The sequence below is a fragment of the Branchiostoma floridae genome, chromosome 10 (assembly GCF_000003815.2).
Source record: "Branchiostoma floridae strain S238N-H82 chromosome 10, Bfl_VNyyK, whole genome shotgun sequence".
Taxonomy (NCBI): Eukaryota; Metazoa; Chordata; class Leptocardii; order Amphioxiformes; family Branchiostomatidae; genus Branchiostoma; species Branchiostoma floridae.
Genome location: NC_049988.1, coordinates 15,272,190 through 15,296,385, shown reverse-complemented (window position 1 = coordinate 15,296,385; position 24,196 = coordinate 15,272,190). Strand labels below are relative to the sequence as shown.

The 24,196-nt window shown below is 39.2% G+C and overlaps 3 protein-coding genes across 3 annotated transcripts; 1 reads left to right on the top strand and 2 right to left on the bottom strand.

Annotated features, from left to right (window-relative positions):
- Positions 1-624: 624 nt before the first annotated feature.
- On the bottom strand, positions 625-1,860 carry LOC118424425 (U11/U12 small nuclear ribonucleoprotein 25 kDa protein-like). The gene is made up of 2 exons (XM_035832989.1): positions 1,413-1,860; positions 625-892 (listed from the first exon to the last, which is right to left on the bottom strand). Exons 1-2 carry the CDS (start codon positions 1,829-1,831, stop codon positions 697-699), a joined length of 615 nt encoding a protein of 204 aa, XP_035688882.1. The 5' UTR covers positions 1,832-1,860; the 3' UTR covers positions 625-696.
- A 2,617-nt stretch (positions 1,861-4,477) lies between these two features.
- LOC118425182 (snRNA-activating protein complex subunit 1-like) lies at positions 4,478-11,837 on the top strand. Its single transcript, XM_035834015.1, has 11 exons — positions 4,478-4,662; positions 5,049-5,079; positions 5,268-5,396; positions 5,784-5,924; positions 6,373-6,483; positions 7,256-7,371; positions 7,862-7,907; positions 8,438-8,494; positions 8,914-8,982; positions 10,202-10,361; positions 11,223-11,837. The coding sequence occupies exons 1-11, from the start codon at positions 4,535-4,537 to the stop codon at positions 11,573-11,575; spliced, it is 1,341 nt and encodes a 446-aa protein (XP_035689908.1). The 5' UTR covers positions 4,478-4,534; the 3' UTR covers positions 11,576-11,837.
- A 1,953-nt stretch (positions 11,838-13,790) lies between these two features.
- On the bottom strand, positions 13,791-16,829 carry LOC118424946 (actin cytoskeleton-regulatory complex protein pan1-like). Its single transcript, XM_035833753.1, has 4 exons — positions 16,446-16,829; positions 15,891-16,319; positions 15,152-15,221; positions 13,791-14,754 (listed from the first exon to the last, which is right to left on the bottom strand). The coding sequence occupies exons 1-3, from the start codon at positions 16,827-16,829 to the stop codon at positions 15,180-15,182; spliced, it is 855 nt and encodes a 284-aa protein (XP_035689646.1). The 3' UTR covers positions 13,791-14,754; positions 15,152-15,179.
- Positions 16,830-24,196: the final 7,367 nt, after the last annotated feature.

Below are 24,196 nucleotides of genomic sequence, written 5' to 3'. Positions count from 1 at the left end.
CTTCAGCACATGAATGTTAACAAGGACTAAATATTCTATTGTTTCAACTTCTTGTTTTGTGTAATAGATGCAGCTGTTCTATGTTTATGTACCCTTAATAGCAGAATTACTGTATTCTTTTCAATGACCATTAAAATGTTAATACACTAAATGTGCGTAACAATGTTGTCTATGTTTTTTGTGTTCAACAGTATGTCCATCTTTTTTTGTGTGTTGTAGGACTAAAATCACAAAGATGCATCCTAAGAACTTGTAAATATTAAAGACAATGCTATCCTCCTCAATTGCTACCATTTTTACTTTTTTTGTTTATGTAGTGTGAATACCATGTAAATGCCACCTTTGATGCCCAGGAAGAGTTCAGGAAGAAAGTCAGTGCAAATACAGTTATACCTGTTTGTAGTGATTTGTCAACATCACAATTCCAAACTGGGGCCCCGCTAGACTGTTTGTTAAACAAAAAATAGAAATGTTTACATAAAAATATACAGAAATAATACCCACGACTATTCTCTTATGTTGTTTGGTGTCCAAAGCCGCCCGTTTTGAAATGTGATGTAGGCCTTAACTGGTTCACTTACTTCACTATCTTTCAATTCTCCAGTCTTCTTTACAACTCCGATGTCTCATGAACCAAAATTTAATATTGCACAAAATGCACAGTCTTTTATGCTACAATATATACATCAGTCCTTTTTAAACCCCTTCCACTTTACTTCTGAGCCTTTTTATAAAGCGTAGCTCTGCCCTGTTCCTGATGCCGTAGTCCTTAAGTTTCTTGTTGTTTTGCGAGAGTTTCTCGCCGTCGAAAGTGAGCCAGTAGGTTCTCCAGACGTAGCGCCAGCTGATTTTGGTGGTGCCACCCTCTCTAGTCTGCTTCAGTGTCACATACCTGGTAAACAACAGCACAGATGGTTGGATGATTGGTTAGTGTGAAAATGAACTCAGCCAAAACATGGCGAGTCAAGTCAAAGCCTCTGTCAGTTCTGTAAGTAATGTCCTTAGATTTTGAGAATGCTGCCCTCGCATGTCACTCCATACCACTATATAACAAATAATAGTATTTCTTTGCTGAATATATGCAAATGATGCAGTACATAGTATCTCCACTTCTGAAGTGTTGCCAAAAGACCGTTTCTATTTTGGAAGCATAGTTAGATATCGCCCCAAATGGGGTAAAAGCAACAAACCTTACATTACAGTATGGAAAAACAACTAGGTCTATCAAAGTAGAAGTTCATACAGTACTGTTAAATTGTGTTTCAAACACAAATTAACAGTACTGTATGAACTTCTGAAAACAGTTTTTGTTTTTGACGATGATCAAGTTGGAACAAACAAACAGATAAAGTTCAGGTCTAAAACTACAATACTACAACCATCTATTTAGGGAACATGAGGTTAGTTTATACCTGCTGATGGCATGTTTTAAGTCCACCACTGTAGCATCCTGTGGAACCACAATAGGCATGATGCCACCGCACTCCTTCCGTACGATAACCTTCATCGCCTGGCCGTACTCCAGCGCGATCTGCGACTTCACCTCGTCTAGCGTGACCCCCGCTGGGAGGTCAGACAACAGGGAGTCCTTCACGAGTTCCGCAACCCCCTCGCGTACGATGTCCATCACCTCGTTATGCGACAACGAAGTGTCTTCAAAGATAACGTCTTCTTGCCTGACTTGATTCGAGAACTCATATTCTTCAGTGTTGTGTTGTGAGCTTGAGGGAATGTTGGTGTCTTCTATGTAGGTGTGGGGAAAGTCTGCATTCTGTTCAGCAGGATCTGATTCTGAGGGCCCCTCGTGTGAGAGGTTGCTATGGTAGTCCATCGTAGGGCTTGTTGAGAAGTCACTTGATCTTCTATCTGTAACATTCAAAATATGCAACAAGTTTTCGGTAATCCTCTGATCCTTCTCAAGTTGAAATGATTTGAAGTCTGTAGGTCACATTAACTGAGGCGGGGGCCGATACCAACTACCTTGACCCATTGCTGACATCACACTTTTGTTCAGGTCAGGAGACATAGGTTTCGAATTCTGATCATTTCAATGATCAAAAGCTTGTTGTTAGGTAGTTAAATTTGTGTACGAAAATAGCACACAGAATCTTACAATGTTTGATGTAAATCAGACAATTGGACAAAGGGTAACGGGGGGGATCCAATGTCCGGTAACTGTTCTAAGTGAATGCGCATGGCTTTTGTCATCGTACGTTTTACTGAGAACCCATCAAAAACAATTTAAGATCTTGTTAACAACCATATAACTGTGATTTAAGCTGTGCAGACATATGTTTCCTTTAACGGCAGCATTCCGAACTTTACCTTGACAGCGCGCGAAAGTTTTGGCAGGTTTGGACTTGCGTTTCAGTGGAACGTTCTAACACAAAAAAGGGGGTCCAAACTCCGATAAGTTAACAACCAATCCATCTCTGCATATCTTTAAGCATCCTATGCATGCAAAATAACACTAAGCTCCTGCAATACTATTTTTTGTCACAAATATATGCAACATTTTGAATTACGATGCATATTTGAATACGTTTACTTACAAGGATTACCTCTCACGGTGAAATCAACCTGTCGCCAAAAAGAAAAATGGCGGCACTTTGTTTACGTCTGCCTGCGATTACACTTTTTCACTTTCGGCTTCTGTATTTCCTGCTTCAACCTCGTTTTTAACAGCAGAAATGACTACAGGATTTCTTTAGTCGGTAGGGATCGATTTTCTTGAATGATTGGTACTCTACTGACGGGTTGACTAACTCCATCGTGTTGAGCATCGCTCGGCTTCCTTCATAGGTGATTGACAAAGATGGCGGGGTTGACAGGGTCGTGAACATGCGACATAATTCAGCTCCGATTATCCAACTATAAAAGCAAAGACACGGCATAGTTGTGCTTATTTAGGAAGTTTTATAGATAGCCTTCTCATCTGTGGTGGTATCTTTTCACATTTCGTATTTGACGATGAATTATTTAATAGTTTCCCGGGCCATGTTCTCGATATGTTCGCTCGTCAGCATGCACGGAAGGCGTCAAACTTGTGTACTTTTTTCAATCGTTATCTGTTGGGGCTTACCAACTTGGACACATACTCTGACTTTTCAGTTATTTACAACAAGGATAAGTCCATAACAAGTTGCACTTATTATGTGCAGACACTTATGCATATGTCCGCAAAAATGATTTTAAAATCCTACCGGACTTTGGACCCCTACCGGACTTTGGACCCCTCCCGTTAAACGACATAGGGCCATAGGTTTTAAATGAATTACAAATACCCCTACATTATCTACGAGAACTGAAAAAAAATCTCTTAAAATGTCTACTTGGATTTCAAATTGACTAATTGCATCTACAGATACTGTTTTTAAATGCAGTTTTATCAGTTCCCATACGCACCCCATAATTTACTGTCAGAATCGGAATGGTGGGAGGGGGGCACAACAATATACGACCAAAAATGTAGGAACTAGAGACATAATATAATAACGGAGCTGACTACTTCATTCTAATTTAAAAGTGTACTTTCATCTACTTACCGAGTGACTTATGTGCTCCTTGTTGATATGTAAATGGCAAAAATGGTAAAAATATCTCCTCACTTATTTTTCGTCTGACCACCGGCAGCCATTTTGAAAAAAAAATGATAAAAGTGAGGCTGTTCAAAATGAAAGCCTTTATTTTGGGACTTATATTCAACAACAATACTCCTTAAAAATAAAACCAAGAACTCTAAGTAACATTTGTACAGTAGAAATGATAGATTATTTTACTAATTTGATACGTATATGTAGTATGGTCTGGTTTGTAGCAAAGACATGGTTAGGCATTGATAATTGAACGCAACAGACACCTCAAAACTTCGCGGGGAAATAGCGTGCAAGGAGGTAAAGTACGGTTTGTTTTTATCGTCTGACAAATAATTTCTGTCGGTAAATGTTGTGATTTTTACGTGTTCATACAACGTTAAGAGTGAGTCGGTGTAGCTTTTTTCTCCTTGTTCACTTCAATCGCGTTTTTGCTCACTAAAAAGATCGTAAGAAAGTGTTGGTCGACGTTTGTGATACGTTTCTACATGTGTTGATACTGTGTTGGGGAGGGCCGGAGGGTATGTTGAAAAAGTTTACAGGATGAAAAGCAAGTTGCGTTTTGTGAAAATGAGGGGGATGTAACGTCTACAACAGCTTCGGAAATTAGAGGCAGCTTGACTAAATGTTTCAGGGCTGTGAGACAAAGCTTGGACCACTTCTTGAAGTCTAAAGTTGTTGATCTACAATTACAAAATTTGTGCAGAAAATTTCTTAATCATTATGATCTGACTAAGGTTCAAAGATGATCTAGAAATGACATAACGTATTGTTATGCTGTGGGTTTGAGGACAGACTGTGAGAGACTACTCCAACTCATCACAGCTCAGAAACCAACAGTGTCAGATATGAACAGTTTTTGTGGGTGTGACTGCAAAGTTGTTTTTTGTTGTTTGATGCAGTAATAGTGGTTTTATTCAGCCATAGGATTGTCCGTCACGATGTCAGGAGCTGTAGGTTTGAGGACAGACTGTGAGAGGTTGCTACAGCTCTTCACAGAAACCAACAGTGTCAGATATGAGCAGTTCTCAGCACTGTGGAGACAAACCAACTTCTCACTCATCCACTAGTGAGTCTCTCCTTCTGTCTATCACAGTCAGGATTTGTATCTATTCTGCAGAGTACTAAGCGAAAAGTGCCTTGCAAGGCATAACATTCATGTTTCAAACTTAAGGAGTAAACAGTTACACACAATTGATATTCATAGTGATTGAGAAGAACACATTTTCTTGTACATATTTTAGTATATTGCTTGCTTTAACCTTCATCCTGCTAAGATAGACATTTGGCACCTCATTTGTATTGAATGGGGTTAGGCAGCAGGGAGAAAGTTAAATACTGTACATTGTATTGCATCAAGAAGAAGGAGCTGCTAAAAAGTAATGTATGGTCAAACTACATGTACTCAAATTTTAGATGAAACATTTCTAAAAACATTTTTATTTCCAAATACAGTGGAAGAAAAGAAGCCAGGGAACAGAGAGAGGTAACTATTTGCCACATATCTAGTAGTCAGGGTAGTGGACTGTTTATTCCTTGATAAGTCTCGTGTTTTGTGTAAGTCAGAATTTGCTTTTGAAAATCAGTTTGAATTTGTATGAAGATATTTTGTACCATTTTTGCATGAACATATTTATATACATCTTTTAACTTGTACTTTTCTGTCCATCCCAGTTTATTGAGGGTGCCTTCCAGATCGTGCAGAACTTCCTGCTGCCTCCCTACAGTTTCCAGGTCCGAGTCGGTGCCCTGTACCTGCTGTACGGACTCTACTACACACAACTCAACAAACCTAAAGTCAAGGTGGGTTTTTCCTCAAGATAGTGGGATGATAATATCAGAGAATTAACAGGCATGACACAAAGTGAGACACTAAGAAAGAAAGCAGAAAACTAGTTGCCAGATCTTCTGTGGTGTCTCAATGGTCAAATAGTTAGACAAAGGGATAGATGGATGGGATGAGATGCCTGCCTACCTGCATAAGTGCTTTGGCCATTGACTGGCCTTACTCTCTTGCTGAGATGAGATGAGAGTCTTGAAAGTTGGAACATTATGGACATATCAATTGCATGTCATGTGCCTGCAGTACTGAACCAGACTGATAGGGGGCATCACTGCACTGCACAGTACTGTAGTATGATGGGTACCTTTATCTAATGTCCATCTATCTGTATTTCCCTTGCCACACAGATCCGTATGACCCTTAAGACGTGGTGTGAGCTTCTCGTGTTTCACCAAGAAGTGACGGAGCAGCAGCATCTTGATGTGGATTTCATCTTCCGCACCTTAAGGATGGACAAGGCCTTCCTGTTCACGGCCACACCGACTCAGGTGGTCTTCTTGTTCAAACTCACACAATCTGCCACACACCTATTTGTACTTGATTTAGTTTAAAAACTGTATTGGGAACTAATACATACATACATACATACATACATACATATTCATACTTGATTTTAACAAGTTGAAGCATTCACATAGTACTTATAGAGGCTCAAAATACTGAATATGCACTTTTGTGCACCTAATTGTTGAATGTACATCTATTTATGTCTTTGGCTACCTACAGAAAGGTGCTGTTGTTGTATACAGTCTATTGTTGATGTTGAGCCATCAAAAATTCTAAAAGCTATGTTACAACTTACATATTAATGCTCAAATGCTATTATGCAGTTACATGTACATGTAGTTGCTCATTACTAGCTGACTAACATTGGAGCTGTGATAGCACAGTTTAGTTGCTGATTTGCATATTTCCTTGGACTTTGTGTATTTTCAGCTGATTTTCGGGACCAAGGAGAAGCTGCCTGATGAGACAGATGACAGAGAGAATGACCAGTTAAAAGAACAGCAGAGTGTCCTGCCACAAGTGTTAGGGGACTCACTCGAGGTGAGGATGAAGTCATTTTTAGTTAGATTTAGATTTATCCCTCCTATGGGTCAGATTACATTTCAGCCTATGGTCATTTTTAGTTAGATTTAGATTTATCCCTCCTATGGGTCAGATTACATTTCAGCCTATGGTCACTTCTACCCATTGTTGGAATGGGACCTTAGGTGATATGGAATACATTGTTTGTTTGTTTGTTTGTTTATTTATTTAGATTTCCATTAGATCTATGTTGCTCTCTATACTTAAGGTGGGTACATGTCAGGAGTATGTAAAGAACTTAAGGTGGGTACATGTCAGGAGTATGTAAAGAAACAGTAAGAATAGAAGAAGACACTACCAGTGGTCCAAACCATTTAGATAGCCTGTTGTGCATGCATTTTGCAAAGTGATCAAAAGGGGGCGCTGCTAGACTTCTTGCAACATTGAAGGAGTCTGACTGTCATCTAAGCAATATTCAGGTCCAGATTTTTCTTTCGGTGTGATTTCTGTTATCAATTTCTTACAATTTGAATTATCCTTTTTGACAGGACTATTCATAAACAATGATAATGCTGTTGACATCATTACCTCCCAGGCTAAAGAAATGAAATAAAGAGATGAAAATGCTGTGTTATATAAACCTTCATCTTGTTTTCAAATTTTAAATGTGTCCTTTTTACATTGCTTTTGTGCCAAATAAAAATGACATTGCACAACATTGCCAACTGCTCAATCGAGAAATGTTATGAAACCTGATATTTGTTTGTTTGTTTGTTTTCTGTTGTTATAGCAACTCCAAGACGTCCACGAGAAGTACCACAACATGAAGTGTGAGCTTGGCGTTGGGGGTCGACCTGACCCTTCCCTGGAGGTGGTCAAAACTGGCATAGCGGAATCCATAGCTGAGTAAGTATCCCCTGTATAATCAGGGCTCGAGATACCACCTGCATATGCAGGTTAGTGCAGGTAAAATTGGAGCTGTGCAGGTCAGTATTTCTGGTGTCTACCTGCACCTAACCTGCACTGGTCCATGTACTGGGTTTATACATTAATGTCCTATGATGTAGGTGCATGTGGATTGTTATTAGCTTCATTGAGTGTTACAACCTATAAAGTATAGAAGAAAAAATAGCAATGATTCCAGAACAATCTTAGTATGATAATCCTCCAGTTCTATGTGCAAATAGACTGTTATATTAGATTTGTCAATTATTGTAATTACATTTAAATTCACAGGGATTTGATTTCACAGTAGTGGGAAAATGGAGTGTTCGTGGAGGTTTTGAGTTTGTGTTGTTGCATGAAAACTGCAAACATGAAACCCTGCGAACATTTCTGCATTTACGGTATTTAGCCATTTAATTACGTTTTGTGGTAATGTTTTCTCTCTTCTCAGAAAAATTCACAAGTATGAAGAATGGAGGAAATCAACCAAAGGAAGGGTAAGTTTTTTTGTATATAAATGTGCTAAAGAAAGAAATCAAGCGATTGAATACATAGTTTAAAGAGTCAGATGTTTCAGATAGCATTCACTATCTTTCATCAGAGAATGATAATAGCTACGTAACTGAAGAACTTTTTGTGTGATCAAAGCATTATGAGAGTTGTGTCCCCCTAAGCAGCATGATAATCATTGAATTTCATGTCAATAATACCAGTGCTTTACATATGCATGTGGCATATTAATTGAGAAGATATGGACATCTGAAATGTGCTTTTTTTCTAAGTTTGGATGGTTTTGCTGTTCAGCATGCACCATCAGGGCTGCCCAACTAGCCTGTGGTTATTACAAAGGGCTAGCACTGCTGACAGAGACAAGGACGATACAAATGGAATTTGACATGGTTAGATTAACAATCAATGATAATATTCTACATAAAAACTTACGTATGTAAATGGTCTAGAATAGCATCTACAGTGTCTATGATGGTACATGTATATGAAAAGTGTTTGTGATGTTGGTTTATTATAGACCCGTGGCAGGAAGAGGCCAGTATCAGATGATGAGTCAACAATGGACGAAGGACTGGTATGTATAAATAGATTACAAAAAATGAACTTTTCTCACAAATCATGTTGCTTGCATGCTATTGAGTAGAAGTCTTTAAGCCTAGATGCCAGGCTGTTTCCAGGGCCTGCACGGGCCAACTCCTTGGCTCTAGGGCCAACATGCCCCCAAGGAAACTCTACAACAGGCCCCCTGAGTTAGACTCTGAAGAACAGTCTGGCCTTGTCAGATATTATTGAGATCAGAGGTCTCGCATCCAGACTAGAAGTCTTTGCATTTCAGTAGATTTACTTTTAGATTTGATGATGAAAATAGTTGTACCTTGCATAGAAGGAGGGGTATTTAAACGTGGAGGCTTTTTTTTAATGATGCTAAGTATAATGATGTAAGTTGAACAAGTCAGACTGATAAACACTTGTTAATGTCTCCACCTTTCTTAGATTGAGTCAAGGAAACGAGCATCGAGGATAGCCAAAATCAAGGGCAAATCTTACGGCACTTTTGCAAAGGTGAGTTGTCTCAACTTTAACCTTGTCGTGTGCTCAGATCATCTACCTTCAAATTAATTTCATTGTTCAGTTTCAATTTAACGTACCAATGGTATATATGTCCAACCCTGTATGGTGTAATATAATTGGAAATTGAAACAGAAAGATTTAGACTGTAGACTTGGTCAGACTTGAAAGTGAAAATTTATTTTTTTTATTTTTTCCCATGCATGTTGGATGACATTGTGTTGCTGAAACAAGGAAGCTATTAAACTTTTTATTCTGTGAGATTTGTTTTTATATTCTGAGTTGAATGATAAACCAGTCTACTGCAGCTTCTACTACTAAAAAATCAGGTCATTTTATTTTAGAGTTTATCACCTTGTACAGATCATTTTCTACTTGATTTGAAGTCAACTGAAACAGATACTAAATCTTTCCATTCAAGAAACAAATACCTGTCAAATATGTTGCATGGCATTGTGTTCCTGTGACTGGGAAACTGCTAAAATCAGTTGGACAAAAAGAAAGATTTTTACTATTTTTACTACATTTTTAAAGATTTTACCACCTTGTACAGATCTGCCAAAAAGCAGTTACTCAAGCAACTGGATATTTGGTGGGGCCGTGTGGCGCAGTGGCGGGATGAACGCCTCGTGACCGAAAGGTTGCGGGTTCTAATCCTGCTGCCGTGTTACCGTTCTTGTGTCCTTGGGAAAGGCACTTTACACGTATTTCCTCACTATACTCAGGTGAAAATGAGTACTAGCTTCGGCTAGGGCCGTCCCTCGGATAGGACGTTAAATGGAGGTCCCGTGTCTGGGGAGAGCCATACCCCAGGCACGTTAAAGAACCCACCACACGTGCGATGGTGCGGTGTGAGTGGTCCAAAACCTACAGTCCCTGGCCGCACATGGGGCAATTACTGTCGTATTGAGGTCATTAGGCGCTGTATACAGGCTGCCATTTCAGACCCTTGCGGCTTAGCCCCGCCTATTGTAAGCTCCTCGCAATTCAGCCCCTGGCTGCGAAGAGAGAGTAGCCGGCCCAAACAAACAAACAAACAAACAATGACTTTGGAAACGGTCAGACGTTTCAAGTAGCATCCACTAGTTTTCAGATTTTAGCATATCTTGTTACCTGGATGTCTAATCTTCATTGACGTATCTTGTACAGATCATTTTCTTTTAGATCTGGAGTAAACTGAAACAGAAACTAAATCTTTCTATTCACCAAACAGATGCCCAGGTCCATACGTCACCTGCAGCAGGACACCACAACATCAGATGATGAAGAGTGGGCTCCTACAACTGGTAGGAAAAAGGGCAAGGGGAAGGGGAAGAAGAAAACACAGGAAAAAACTCCCCCACGCTGCAAGTCTCCAACACAGAAAATCAGAGGTGAGTTAGAGCTGCTCCTTGCATGGAAAAACTATTGCCAGGAAAAGCTATAGGCTGTATAAGTCTCTACTGAATTTAAAGGAAACAGTTAGGTATTTTAGCACACAAATTTGATGGCTGTCAACACCTAGCCCTTGTTTTAAAGTTATCATCTTGTCAGATAGGTGTTTTGTCAGAGAACAGGTATTTTATAAGAGTGACATTTTGACCTACTATGTCTGCATTATATAGTGAAGATCATTTGGAGAAAGCTTCCTTAGGAGGTGCGTTGACCACGCTAAACAGCCTCATTACCCACACTTTGGGTACCTACTGGCTGCAAAATACACACCCGATATTTAGGGTTCCTTCCATTCCCTATCCCGTCACCATTTAGGTAAACACGAGCACACATCTTTTATCCTATATAAACTATGACAACAGGTTGTTTACAATTAACATGTACTATTTATTACCACTACTTTTTCAATCCCAAACCTAAGCAAGTCATTACTGCACAATCACTATTTATTTAGTAAGAAAACCCGGTGTGATGGTTGAGTTGGTAGAGTGTTCACCTTGCAATGGGTAGGTCGTGAGTTTGATCCCTGGCCGAGTCATACCAAAGACATGGTACATGCGGCTTTCTCTGCTTAGCACTTAGCACTTATGAGGAAGAGTATGGGAGTTAAACACACATCACTATCAGCAGACTAGCCCCCTGCTGTAGTGACTTGCACAATTGTGTGGCCCAAGGGCTACAGAAATGGAGATAGGGGCCACCCCTAAGCATCTGTTACAGATGTACAGGCAACTTAAGCTTTAAATTAACCATTTATTTGCTTGTTTTGAACTTATCATCATGATTTATGTCACCCACAGAGGAGACCAGACGGCTCATCGCCTCCGCAATTCAACCGACAGCCTCCAGCAGTGAGGAAGTGCCAGCCAAAAAGAAAACAACCCCCAAAAGGAAAGCCAAAACTGCCCCAAAAAAGGGCAAAAAGAAAAGTGTGCCAAAAGTCAAGGTAAAAATCGAAGGAGTAAAAAGTAATAATGTTGATGCAAAGAAAAAAGGTGGTAAAAAAGACGGAAGGAAGAGACAGAAGATGAGTGAAAGTCTTGGTGAAGGAACAAGTAGTATGTCTGATTCACCTTTGAAGAAGTCACCAAAGTCAACTAAGAGGAAATCACCAAGGAGTACTGCAAGGAAGACGAGAAAAAAGAGAGCTTGAAACAAAAGCAAAAGCTGTGATTGGGGATGTGGAATATTATATTTTGAAGTTTAACATGGCAACAAAATTTTTGAGGTTTTGAACTTTCTGAAATGATAGGACGTGGAAGATATTAATCAAGAAAGAAACGAGGAAAATTGTTTGGGTATAGATTGTGCAAAGCATAGGAGAAGGCCTGGCTCTAGCAAAGAAAAGAAAAGAAAGGTATTTGTTTATGTACATTTGTATATATGTTGATGACTTACTAACAAATAAAATGACTTGTTTGTGGTTCCAATTGTTCGTTGCACAAGTTTGTTCATTAACACAAGCTGTAAGATTGATTCACCCCAGAAGATGCAGAAATGTAGCCAAAAAAGTCACTCAAAGTTAACATCACTTCTCTACAGATTTCCCTATCTTCACTCTTAGTTATCTTTCTGCTAAATCTGTTTCTTTCAACAGTTGTTGGATGACTTTGTTTATCTTTCCTAACACAGTAACAAAGTAAAGGTGACTGGAACCACTTTATTGACCCTGTTTCTACGACTTGTTCTCCTTTCATATCAGGGCTCGAAATACTTTTTTTCTGCATACCTGCACTGGTGTAGGTTATATTGAAAATTACCTTCACCAGACAAATTTCACCTGCACCACTCTGAATTTAGGAAGTATGGATCATACTAAAATAGTTCAGGAACCATTGCTACTTTTCCTTTTATACTTCATAGGTGGTAACAGCCAATGCAGCTGATAACAATCCATATACACCTACATCATAGGACATTTATGGATAAAACCCAATACATGGACCAGCGCATGTTAGGTGCAGTTAGATACCAAAAATACCTGCACAGCTCCAATTTTACCTGCACTAACCTGCATATGCAGGTGGTATTTCCAGCCCTGCATATGAACTTTCCTCTTGCTGTTGTTCTGTCATGACATACATATGACTATCTTCCTTTCTTGTAATAAATTTTCATTTTTGTGTCATCACTGTTATTTGCCCATGGAACCATTTTGATTGAAACCAGGAGTGTGTTTCTTTTTGTGGATATGTACTCTAGAGCCACTATATATATATGTTCATGTCAAATTCCAGTGTGTACATATCTATATCATTTTGCATGTTATTTGCACAATCACATCACGGTGACCTTAATTTCAATGACAACCATGTCAAAGATGTAACCAGTCAAAGCAATTGCAGATAATATGCATATCTGTAAGAATGTCGGACATAGGAGTTTTCTTTTACACAACCAGTTATTCTCAGCTTCTGACATATAATAACTGGTTATATAAAAGAACACACCTAGTATGATCTACCAACTTGATGAAGTTATTTTATAATCTCCCATTGCTTTTACATACATGTACTATGCTTATAAAAAAAAAGCAAGAAAATCGCAGTGAATAAAATCATGTTTCAGGGATTTATTGAAAGATCAAGAGACCCCTTAAACATTGCATCATAAGAAAGCAGGATGGTATTCTTTTCCTTCGTTTCACAGCAGGCAATGTATTATAACAGTATAAAACAACCTCATAGGAAATTGCCAGGTTTTCTTTCACTTCACACTCGTTCTCTTTGAAATGTCGAAAATGGCATTTTTTGGGTCGAAAAATAAATCGGCTTTATTTTCAGTGAAAACTACCTGGTTGCTTAGGAAAATTCCTCTTTTAACCATAGCCAAAAAATGGCAACTTATTATTTTCGGTCCCATTGGTAATGCATTACAGGGCAGGTAACAAACATTACCGGTAACGTTTGTTACAACAGTAAACTTAACCCTTTATCTTCAAAGGGATTAGCATTATCGGCTACATCATTTAGGCATAAGTTGACGTCCCTAGGGACATTTAAAAAGTGGTCAGCATTTTTGCACCGGGTCAGATAGAATGCTTAGAAAGCATCAAACAATGGTAACGTTTGTTACAGTCATTTCTGTACAACATTTTGTAAGCAGGATGGGATACAAATGGCAGTCAATGACCCTTTTTTTGTTCCTTTAGAAAACCAGGAAAACTGTAATGCGTCACAAAAACGGTCATTTCTAGTCTTATACATGGATAATATAACCGTGGCAACCATCGTACTCGTGGTGGTAACGTTTGTTACAGAATCTGGCGACAGGCATAAAGCTCCTCACACAGCCTCCAAGATCAGTGATAGTAGCGATCTGACGTGATCGGACAGAGGGCATGGGTAGCTGGTGTCATCTGCCGAACAATCATTTTGGGAACTGAATTGTTCCATTTTTGGCTACTATTTGAATTCTTCGCATCTTCTCAGGCGATAGCCATTTTTTAGGCGTTGAAATCCCACCCGAGGCTATAATAACCTTCAAAGTCATGAACAAATATGAATGTTGTGGTGCATCTTTTGTAAAACATTACAGGGGTTGTGGAAAAACAAAGGGACCAGTCATGCTGTCTATAATTTGCTCAATATCAAGTCGTAAAGTCAGGCGACACATTTTCGACATTTCAATGAGAACGAGCCTTCAGTGAGTTACAAAAAAGTTTGTAAAATTGTCTTCCAACATAGAAATGGGTTTATCTCAAAATTTAACACAACATAATTTGTATTACATTACCAAAACATTCTTACATTGCAAATTTGTTTCTTCATTAGGGAATCTTTATTCCACTTTAATAACTGAGTTGACTAACTTGTGCAACTGTATTACATACATGCACAAAGAATAATTTAGGAATGGTACTGCACATATTGCTTTGCACTGTTCATTGAACAATACCTAAAAGAATAAACTGCAAGGCATGAAGATAACCTACTTTAAATTACTATCTAATGGAAGGTTGCAAGTAAGAAGGAAGACAACTGAAAAGTTTGCTGTTTTAAAAGTTAACATTCTGAGTCATCATTTTTGCTGCAAAAACAAGTGGAAGTGCTAATATATTGCTCTTGCATGGTTGATCATGAGGTAATCCAATAGTCTGTCAAAGTCCAGTTCTTCACACTGAACAATGCTTCAAAGAACAAGATATAATGCATGTAACCTAATTTACTAGCTAGTGAGAGTTTGCAAGTAAAACAGAATATGCAACAGAAAAGTTTGCTACTTCTTGAAATGGCCAGGGTATCATTCCAGGGTATCATTTTTGTGTGTGCCAAGGGAGTACTGTGGGATGTTGGGAGAACTGTGGGATGTTGACCTTTGTAAGATGAATGCCTGTGATACAAAAAATGCTGATGTTACTACAAGTATTCAAATCATAATACCAGTATGTATAAGAGGTTAAAGACAAAAGTATATTTCTAATGAATTTGACTGTCATTTATTCAAGAGTGATAGTGTATAGCTTAAAGATTTCTAAACATGTCAAGATATTTAAATGTTATTGCAAAGTCCACAATAACTGGTACTGTAACAAATTTTCTTCGAGCTACATAAAAATTAGACACAGGCAAAATGGAAACTGTGATCTCAAATATAAGATTCAACTACTTTATTGGTTTGTTTGGTGCCCTTTTTGTATGAACAGTTTCTATGATTTTGCAGAATTAGGTGATACAATGAAACTCTGAGATAGCTGTTGCTATAAGATGAATGTAAGTGTGTATCTTACTTCAATCAGGCCGAGGTCCTCTGTATGTTCAGTCTGGTTCTTCAGCCTGCATTCGTGGGTAGTGCTCCCCCTGGTGGACACAGACAATTTTTTTCATTATTCCAGGATATTTCTAGCTTTGATGTTATACTTAGATTCTAACAAGCGTAGTATCAGTTTTCAGTGCCCGAAATACTTTTTTCAGCCAGGTTGTCCAAGTGGCAACCTGAATCAGAAGCCAGGTTGCACCATCAACATTTCAGGTTGCCCCACTTTCAAGTTGTTACTTTCTTCAAATCAGCTACTTATCCCTTATCTTTTCTTCCAGTTATATGGAACTATGCAATATGTTTTATGTTATCAAAAAATAAATACAAAAGCTTATGCACATAGGTGGGGGAAAAGCAGTGTTCCAACTGCAAAATTTCAGGTTGCGCAGTGTGCAACCTGGGTTTAAAATGAAGTTGCGCCAAGCAAAATGAGGTTGCATTTTCAAGTGGGCAAGTGGGTATTTCAAGCCCTGGTTTTCCTCATGCAATTTGTGCCTCAAAGTCTGACATGGTGATTCCCAAGCAAAAGAATGATTTGCACTCCTAATTTTGAATGTTTTTAATTGGCTTGATTTTGACCTCAACAGAAGAAGATACTACTATCTGTTTGGAGATTGCAAACATCACAGATTGAGTGGATAATGCAAAGAAGTTCATAATCATGGATTTGTCCAAGTTTAATTCTATCACTTTAAGAAAAAGGTCAGTACCTCTACGTGGAGGAAAGCCTTTGGTCCGCTGTCAGGGACCATAGTGCCGGGTGGCATGACGTGTAGCTGGTCTGCAGATGATGGAGCCCTGGTGCTGTTAGTGGCCGGCCAACTCTCTGGCTGGGTGCGATGTTGCTTGCCACGGGCCTGAGGTTCTGCCTCCTGTCTCCTCGGTGTTAAGTCGTGGTGCAGTTGGCCTGCAGGCGGCGGTGGTGGTGGTGGTGGGGGTTGCAATGGTTGTGAAGGTGGTTTCATGCGTGCGGCAGGTGCCTCTGTTCCTGCCCGGTTGTCAGGTGCGACCAGGATGTCTTCAAGTGCTGAATTGGGGCCAACATCTCCAAGTGCAGTAGGGCGACGGCTCACTGAAGGACCGGCAATGGAGGCCATGTTGGTTGTTGCTCCACCTTGACTTGTGGATTGCCTCGGTTCCTGTTGGTGAAGAGGTTATACATTATCTCTGGTGGTAGTTTTCTTTCATAAAAGATGCAAAATACTTGGAACTAAAAGATGCTTTTGTGTTGCTTTTGTTAACAACATGTAAAAGAATCTGCTTACCTCATTGCCTTCACGGATGTCAGTGAATCCTGTCCCCCCAGTTGCTCCATTGTCGGTCATGTTGGCGTAGATCTGTTGTAGTGGTGCCCCTCCCCTGATGTTGGGGGCATGTTGTCGGGGGTGGTGTGGATTTTGCTGCAACACATATGCCCCAATATCCAGTTGTAAGTCCCCTGTGGACTGATGCAGTTGGATGGCTCGAGGAAGCAGTCGATTTGGATCTCCTTGCTCCCTCCTCCCCAACTCTGTTTGGAGTTCCGTTGCTTGCTGGATGATGTTGTTTGTCTGGAACTCCAGAGCCCTTATAGATGTGGCACCATTGCCAGCTTCTTCCTGACCTACCTCTTGGCATGGTTGGGTAAGTGGTGGGTCTCCTTCGGCCATGTTGGGGTCAAACAAAATGGAATGACACCTAGAGACCAGACAAGTCACACATTTCAATAACTGACAGGACAAAAATAGATGCAGAACATTTATTACCTGAGCTCTAATAATATTTCTGATAGCAAATATTCAACATAATGCTGATGGCATTGAATTTGTAATGACATAAGAAACTCCAATAATCAAGAATCATAGGAACTGCTTGATTTTAAAAATTAGGATGTTTTAAAAATCACATCTTCTACCTTAACATTGAACCCAATAGACATGTACAGTTATTTTAATTTGAGTCATGTCTTGCTATCTTTTATCATTTCTGATTGAAATACTTGATTTCCAGCAAACAGAAATTAAATGAAAATATTCATTCATGGCAACTGCCTCAAGATAAGAAAAATGGATGTAAAAGTACTACAATGCAAAGCTTTGGTATTGGTGCTCAATGTTTAGTTTAATCATCCTCAGCTCCAGTATATGATTGAAAAAGAGGAGCTGTTTTACCAACAAAGTGCTATGTCAAGAGCTTGATGTTGCCTAACTGTTATGATGAGTACATCAAGTAAAGTTATATAGCAAAACAAATATTTGAAAATTACTTTGCCATCCATATTGTTGGCTCACAATGTTTCACACTTTGTGCATTGCTCAATCTCTGTTATCCTGCTCTAACATAATTTATCAAATATCAATGATAATACAGTACAATGGATTATGAGTTTAAGAGTAATCAACAATTGAAAGTTGACATTTGTAATGTCAAGGAATGCAGAGGCTGGAAATGCACTCGACAGCTCTCATGAAATGATATAGGTGCTGAAATTTTCTCAGATATGACAGCCACATGTTTTAGTTGTAATTCCTGATCTGAGGTTAGGGCTATGAAAGCAGTGTTGTTAAATATTGTTCAGAATAAAAATTTCTGATGAACACTAGAAATCAAATGAGAAATGCTCATAATTGCAGGGAATGTGGAACATTGTGAGCCAATAATTGTATTAGCAACAACCTCAAAATACATTTTCACTTGAAAAAAGTTCACAAAAGACATACTGAAAAAAACTAAGGGACAAAACTTGTATAAACTAACTTAAAAAGTGCACCAAAATATCCCCCCTTCCCCCTCACATGGTGGGTGTAAACATCGAACCGAACGGCCTTCGTGTCAATGTCTTTAGACAACAAACAAAGCACAAGCTGTGCACAATTGAACAATTAAAGGTCAATGGGTTTGTTTGATCCGGACACCTTTACAATTTAGTGGGCATGATCGTCTTGTTCTTACCTTTTAATTGTTCGAGTAGCCAGAAGAGTAAACGCAGCCCCGGCTGTAATGGTGGACCCTTAGCGAATCATGGGAAATGTTGAATGTTACACTTTATTGTAGGTGACAGGGGTTCTTCTTCAGACCAATGAAAACCGTAGTAACTTTTAATTTTGAATTTGACAAAGTTTAGAACATCCCTTTCAAAAGCTTGGTCAACGTCTACTCAAAAAAGTTTCTTCTGCACAAAATGAAAAAGATCTGATAAATACATGCTGTATGAAATGAAACGCCCCTTACTTACGTAACGTCACTTGTCATGAATATGTAAACAAAAACAAAAATGGCGGGTTTAAATTGCTGCCGCCGATACATGTTTTACTCTAAGTTGCTCATCAATTGTAAAGATGACATCAATCAGCATTACTGTGTTCAACTAATTTTTACCTGAAGCAATGCAACAGTTGAGAAGTTGAAGATATCGTCCAAGTTAAAGCATAGGAAGAGACTAAGCTTTGGAAAGTAAAGCATAGGAAGAGACTAAGCTTTGGAAAGTATATCTTCTGTCTGATAGCACTTGTAAACTCCCTCTGTATGAATATCAATATCAGCAACGGGTAATTGATATTGCAAAAGTCCAAGTATGTTTACTAAACTGACACTGACATAACAGCAAAATTTACTCTATCCTACCCGATATAAAACCTGCTGCTGCTGTTTCTATTTGGAAACAACCCTCCAGCAGTAATGTCCCTAGACAACAAAGCGACTAAGTGTGCACAACAATTAAAAGTAGTATGAGTTGTTCTGTTTGTCATGCTTGATCTCTCTACAAAGAAAACTTAATTTTTTCCACTTACCTTGAATTTTTAAACTGGAAAAAGATACAAAAGGAAAAGTGCCCTGGCTGCATTACACAATATCATGAGAATAACCAACTTGAGTAATCGAAACTTTGCGCTTTGACGCTTTGCATATTACTTCTGAGGTGTCAAAGTGGTCAAGTGTTTTCTCAAGTTCAAGAAAAAAGTTGTGCTATCTCTGTCATAAAGTATAGCCATCAGAAAGATAAAGCAATAGTTCCTACCTGATACTGTAGTACAGAGGCTCCAATTTTTGTCGTTGACAGAATTTCCAAGAAAATCCATGGATGGTGTCTATTTTTTTTCATATCTTCCATCCTTGCCAAAATATTGCAGATTGTTGAACATGGCATAAAACTTTCATTTTGCTCTACTAGGTTGCTTGAAGGTAACTGTTTAGCAACTTTTACACAACTGCAACACAGTCCATAGGGTCCATAGAAATGATGTCCAGACATTCCATAGTTTTGAATATCCAGTCCCATTCCTTGTGAAACCTTGATTTGGCATCATCATGTCCAGTATTTCAGTTGTTGTCTGTTGAAAATCATTTCAGTTGTAGTAGTAGTGGTAGTAGTAGTAGTATCCAATATTTGATGATACTGCTGCTGGAGTCTCTGACATAGGTAAGCAGCAGTCAGCTAGTCTTCACACCACACTTCCAAGCAGCTCTGTCCAGCAGGTTCACACTGGCAAAGCAGCACACCCAACGTCCCCCCAACACACTCCAACCAAGATTTCCTTGGTCTACCACAACCTCTGTTGCCTGACAATTACCATTACGTGATGGTGATGATGACAGGATCATTCAACATGTCCGTACCACTGGAGTCATTGAGACCGCAGCATTGGGGCGATGTCCACAACACCAAGACTAGCATGTAGAGTAGCTGACAGTGTCTCATCCTGGGGTTTAATGCCGCAGATCCATCTGATCATGGTTCAGTCCTTGCAGCCCAATCGCAGCAGATATGAGGCAGTAGGGGCCCAAGATTCAGTCCCAAGTTGACTACTGGTCATTATGTCACAGCTGAACAAAAATCCATTCTCTGTTGCTGCTGTCCAGTGCTCATGGAGAAATCCCTCAGTACTAGCACCATGGTTGATCTGCAGAATTTGAAAGAAAGAACATATGATCCATGAGTTATTATTTCAATGTATAAAACTGAAGATGCAATATTTTGAGGAATACGAGATTACGAGATTGAGATGTTTAAGATGTCATCTGACATCTTTCTTCAATGTTGTTTACAAGACACTAAATGATCATTGACATTAATTTGTACTAGGTAAATAGATAGGTAACTGTAGGTCTCTTGATGACCAATCTTCATAAATGTATGATCCATGAGTGTTAACATTTCTAAAGAGCTAGAAGCTTTTACAACTGCACTAGTAAGAGAAGAACTGTACAGCATTAACCACCCAGTGTCTTCATTATTTCAAATCATTGCTACTTAAGCTTCTGAATCAGAATACCCTTAACATTTTAGTTACTGACTGATACATCTTCAATGCTACTGGTAGTTTGGAGGCGAGTGTTCAGCAAGTAGAATAGTCCTCAACATATCTGCTAGTTGCAGGATAGAACAAGGTATCAAAAGATGTGTCATATCAGGCCAAATCAGTGAAAAAGTTGGTCCACATTTGATTGAAAACCTTACTGAGTCATAGTCTGCATAAATATGCTTTGCATGAGATGAACTTAAGCCACACAATAGATTGATGTAGAGTTTAGAGTCTGGGAACCATTTCATGTGTATAGATTACAGCAAGTAAGCCTGATTGTGTATGTTTTAACCTTTAGGCCACACCAAATCTATTTGTTGCTTCTCAGATTTTTTCAGGAAAAACTTGGACCAACAGGTTGAAATTTTTTCGCAAAAGGTCTGGGGTGAAGATATACAACTTAAATAACAAATGATAGCAAAATCTGTAATATTTTTTCTTGGGACTTGAAAAAACAATGGACAGGCGAATCTGAGAAGCAACAAATAAAATTGGTGTGTCCTTCATGTAAGCACAGTTACAGAGTTAGGCAGAGAAGGTTTTGGCTGTAATTCATGTACACAACACTAGGTGGCGCTAGTACAATTAAATATTCTCCAGCGATAGTGAATGTAAACACTACTCTACAAACAAAAGGTGACAGCCACACCTGTGTTAAGGTGTTGGGTCAGAGGTTAGAGCATGGTGATGGAGTATTTCAAGAAGTTTTCACATTTCAAAAACTGATTGTTACATTTTTAAAGAATCGGATGATAGGCGTGCTGGTTTGTCATCCTGAATGTAACACTGGAGCCACATGCGGAGAAATATGATGTATTAAGGTGAGTTGTGTATCTTATTTCAGGGTCTATTGACCTAGGGGATACTGGTGTGGAACCATTAATTAGCATTCTGAAATAGTGTTTTTGGCCATACTAGTGAACAGGACAGAAATCCTATCATTGCCTGACGAAAGCTTTCACGAGATTGAAGCCTTTACTAAATACGTTTGGCAAAATAAACAAACGTCAACCAAAACATTCAGCAACGATGTGATATACTAGTACATTTGTAGTTTATTTTTCATACTACGGCATGCACCACTAACAAATACGGTCACTTCAGTGCACGAAAAACTGCCACAGACCGTGTGTATCTAGATCTTTCCTGACGAGTGTATCGCAGATTGCATGCGTGGTTCCAGAGCTAGATACCCCGAGGTACGGTCCTGTGACACCGGCCTGTTGCCGGTTATATAGATCCATATACTCCTTGATTGCACCAGGTGTGTACAGTGTAATAAAGGGCGAACGCGGTTCTTAGTTCAAGCGTTGTTCATATAGCTCTGGTTCACCATTTAATCGAAAAAAAAGAACATTTTCCGGTATACATATTGCTTCTGTTCGTTTGTTTAATGAGGTGAACATTTTTGCATCGGCCAGAACCTGAGATCACCTTTCCGTGACACCTTTGTTTGTTCCAAGAGGTGGGGCCCACCTTAGGGATTTTACACTACGTGTACGCACCTTACGCACTGACTACCGACCGCACTGACTACCAACGATAGCTCAACCCGATAGAATACATAAAAGTAGTTAATTGTTTGATATAAAACTTTAGGTGTATACTCTACATGAAAGGTTCACGCATTCTGGATGTTAAAATGCCCAACATTTGGGTGTATGATAGACAATTTTGATGTAAGAAGATCTCGCATTTTAGAAAAGCTTGGCACCTTCTATGCTTTATACACTCATTAGGTTTTTACCTGCTCTCGAAATCCTAAAACAGTTTTAGAACAGGGGGATATAAAATGACAGATCTTGTTTCGAAAAAAAGGACATTTGGGCGGAGAAAAACACCGAAGTCTAAATTTGCTGAACGTCCACTTTGTGTAATGTAGTACTAGTCCGAGGGCGCCAATATACAAGAGTGCGTAAGGTATTTGATCTCCCTGGCCTGTTTTCAAAATGTATACAGCCTTTTAAGACAGTCCTACCCTGTACTGTACAGTCACTGAGCAGGTCTACTGGCTGATCAAATGTTAAAAAAGTGTTAGTTGCATTGAAATGTGCAGTCACAGACACTGTAGAGGTAAACATGAAGTCCACTCATTCCCGGCGGAATTTCTTAAAGTAGATAAATATGTCGTACGATTTACGGAGTTGGGTTTACAGGGCTTGCAATTGTGCCTTAAATTTTGTGCTTCATACACTTGCAGCGAGGACAGAGGTTGTATTCCATAAATCTTTTTTTTTTCGTTTTATGGCTGCTTTGCCCGAAACGGATATGTGTTGGTCCACGTATATGTGAAATTTGTGGTCTTCAACATAGTTTCGCACATAAATCCGCTGTGAAACTGTGAGTGATTTTTTTCTGTGTAATTTTTATACTTTGTGACCCTTAGACAATACATGCATGCACTGTCAACCTGCAGTCACCAATAGAAAATACTAGACTAAGTATTCTACCACGTCCGTAAAGACTGTATGTTGGTGTTTTTAATATGGAAATGAAAACTACCTGCAAAAGGTAATTTTCCATAAATGTATTGCCTGGAACTAAAACGGGAGGTGAAAGGATTTTTTTTCGAACCAATATTTGTTACCACGACATGCGAGTAAAAATATCGATTGGAAAAAGAACAAATGTCACAAAAAATGTCATATGAGAAGTGTGGCTGAGGTACAGCTTATGCCTTCTTGTTTCTTCGAGACGCGGCAACAATGTACCGTACCACCCAGTTAGCAACTTCCACAAAAGATGAGAAGTGTACCTGTCGTACTCTCCAGGCAGAGGTTGAATCGTGCAGATATAGAAGTAGTCGGAAAAATTAGAAAGAGCGCCTAAGAGCGCCGGTGAAATTTTCCGACTACTTCTATATCTGCGCGATTCAACCTCAGCTTGGAGAGTATACCCGCGGTACAGATTATGCCTTTTTGTTTTAATTTTCTAAATGGGGAACCAATGTACCGTACCTCCCGGTCGGTGTAACTTTCCCGAACGACATGAAGTGTAGGACGGAGGTTATACAACCTCCTTGAGTGTAGCTATGGTACAATAAAAACTTGAGCTTTTTTTGTCTTTCCTAAACGGGGTACCAATTCACGATAACACACAGCCAGTAACTTCCTTAAGCGACGAGAAGTGCGACACACTAGAAATTTGTTTTTCTGAATGTGACAGTGAGTCTTGATTTCCGTAAATGGTAAAGTACAAAGAGGTTGCCTCGTCATGATTGGCTGTTGAAATGTCCAGAAAATTCACTGCGTTAAATTCTAAACTTGATTCGGAAACTAGATTTCCGTCGATCATATCCCCATAAACACACTATAGAAAATTTAGAAAGCAGCCAGTTTGGGCCGACTGCGCAATCGACAGTTTGGGGCTCATTGCTGGAATGAGCACTACTATCGATTGCGCAGTCGGCCCAAATTGCCAGTCTTCTTTGTGGTGACGTGGCTCTGGCTAGAATTTTCTATATTGTATCGTTTTTTTTTGTCCATTATGCAAAGATGTTACACCTTAAAGCATACCATGCACTTACTATCGTACGATGTGTGTTTGTACATGTTTTTGAAGGGCATTTAGCCCCTTGTATTTTACACTACTGACAGACATTCATGTAGAGCTCTCAAAATGGCGGGCCTGCAACTATGAAACTCGAAATGTGGCCATTAGTACACATACCTACTGAAATTTCCATCTGGTGAACAACTGAATTTTATCTTATCGGTTTCCCTCAATCTTACTCT

Bases quoted from the DNA above. Each gene is read 5' to 3' on its own strand.
- LOC118424425 (XM_035832989.1), bottom strand. From the start codon at position 1,831: ATGGACTACCATAGCAACCTCTCACACGAGGGGCCCTCAGAATCAGAT. The intron at 893-1,412 runs GTATAAACTAAC...GTTGTTTACCAG, and splicing joins TTAAAACATGCCATCAGCAG to GTATGTGACACTGAAGCAGA.
- LOC118425182 (XM_035834015.1), top strand. From the start codon at position 4,535: ATGTCAGGAGCTGTAGGTTTGAGGACAGACTGTGAGAGGTTGCTACAG. The intron at 7,908-8,437 runs GTAAGTTTTTTT...GGTTTATTATAG, and splicing joins GGAAATCAACCAAAGGAAGG to ACCCGTGGCAGGAAGAGGCC. The intron at 8,983-10,201 runs GTGAGTTGTCTC...TTCACCAAACAG, and splicing joins CTTACGGCACTTTTGCAAAG to ATGCCCAGGTCCATACGTCA.
- LOC118424946 (XM_035833753.1), bottom strand. From the start codon at position 16,829: ATGGCCGAAGGAGACCCACCACTTACCCAACCATGCCAAGAGGTAGGT. The intron at 16,320-16,445 runs GTAAGCAGATTC...CTTCACCAACAG, and splicing joins ACATCCGTGAAGGCAATGAG to GAACCGAGGCAATCCACAAG. The intron at 15,222-15,890 runs GTACTGACCTTT...TGTGTCCACCAG, and splicing joins AGGCTTTCCTCCACGTAGAG to GGGGAGCACTACCCACGAAT.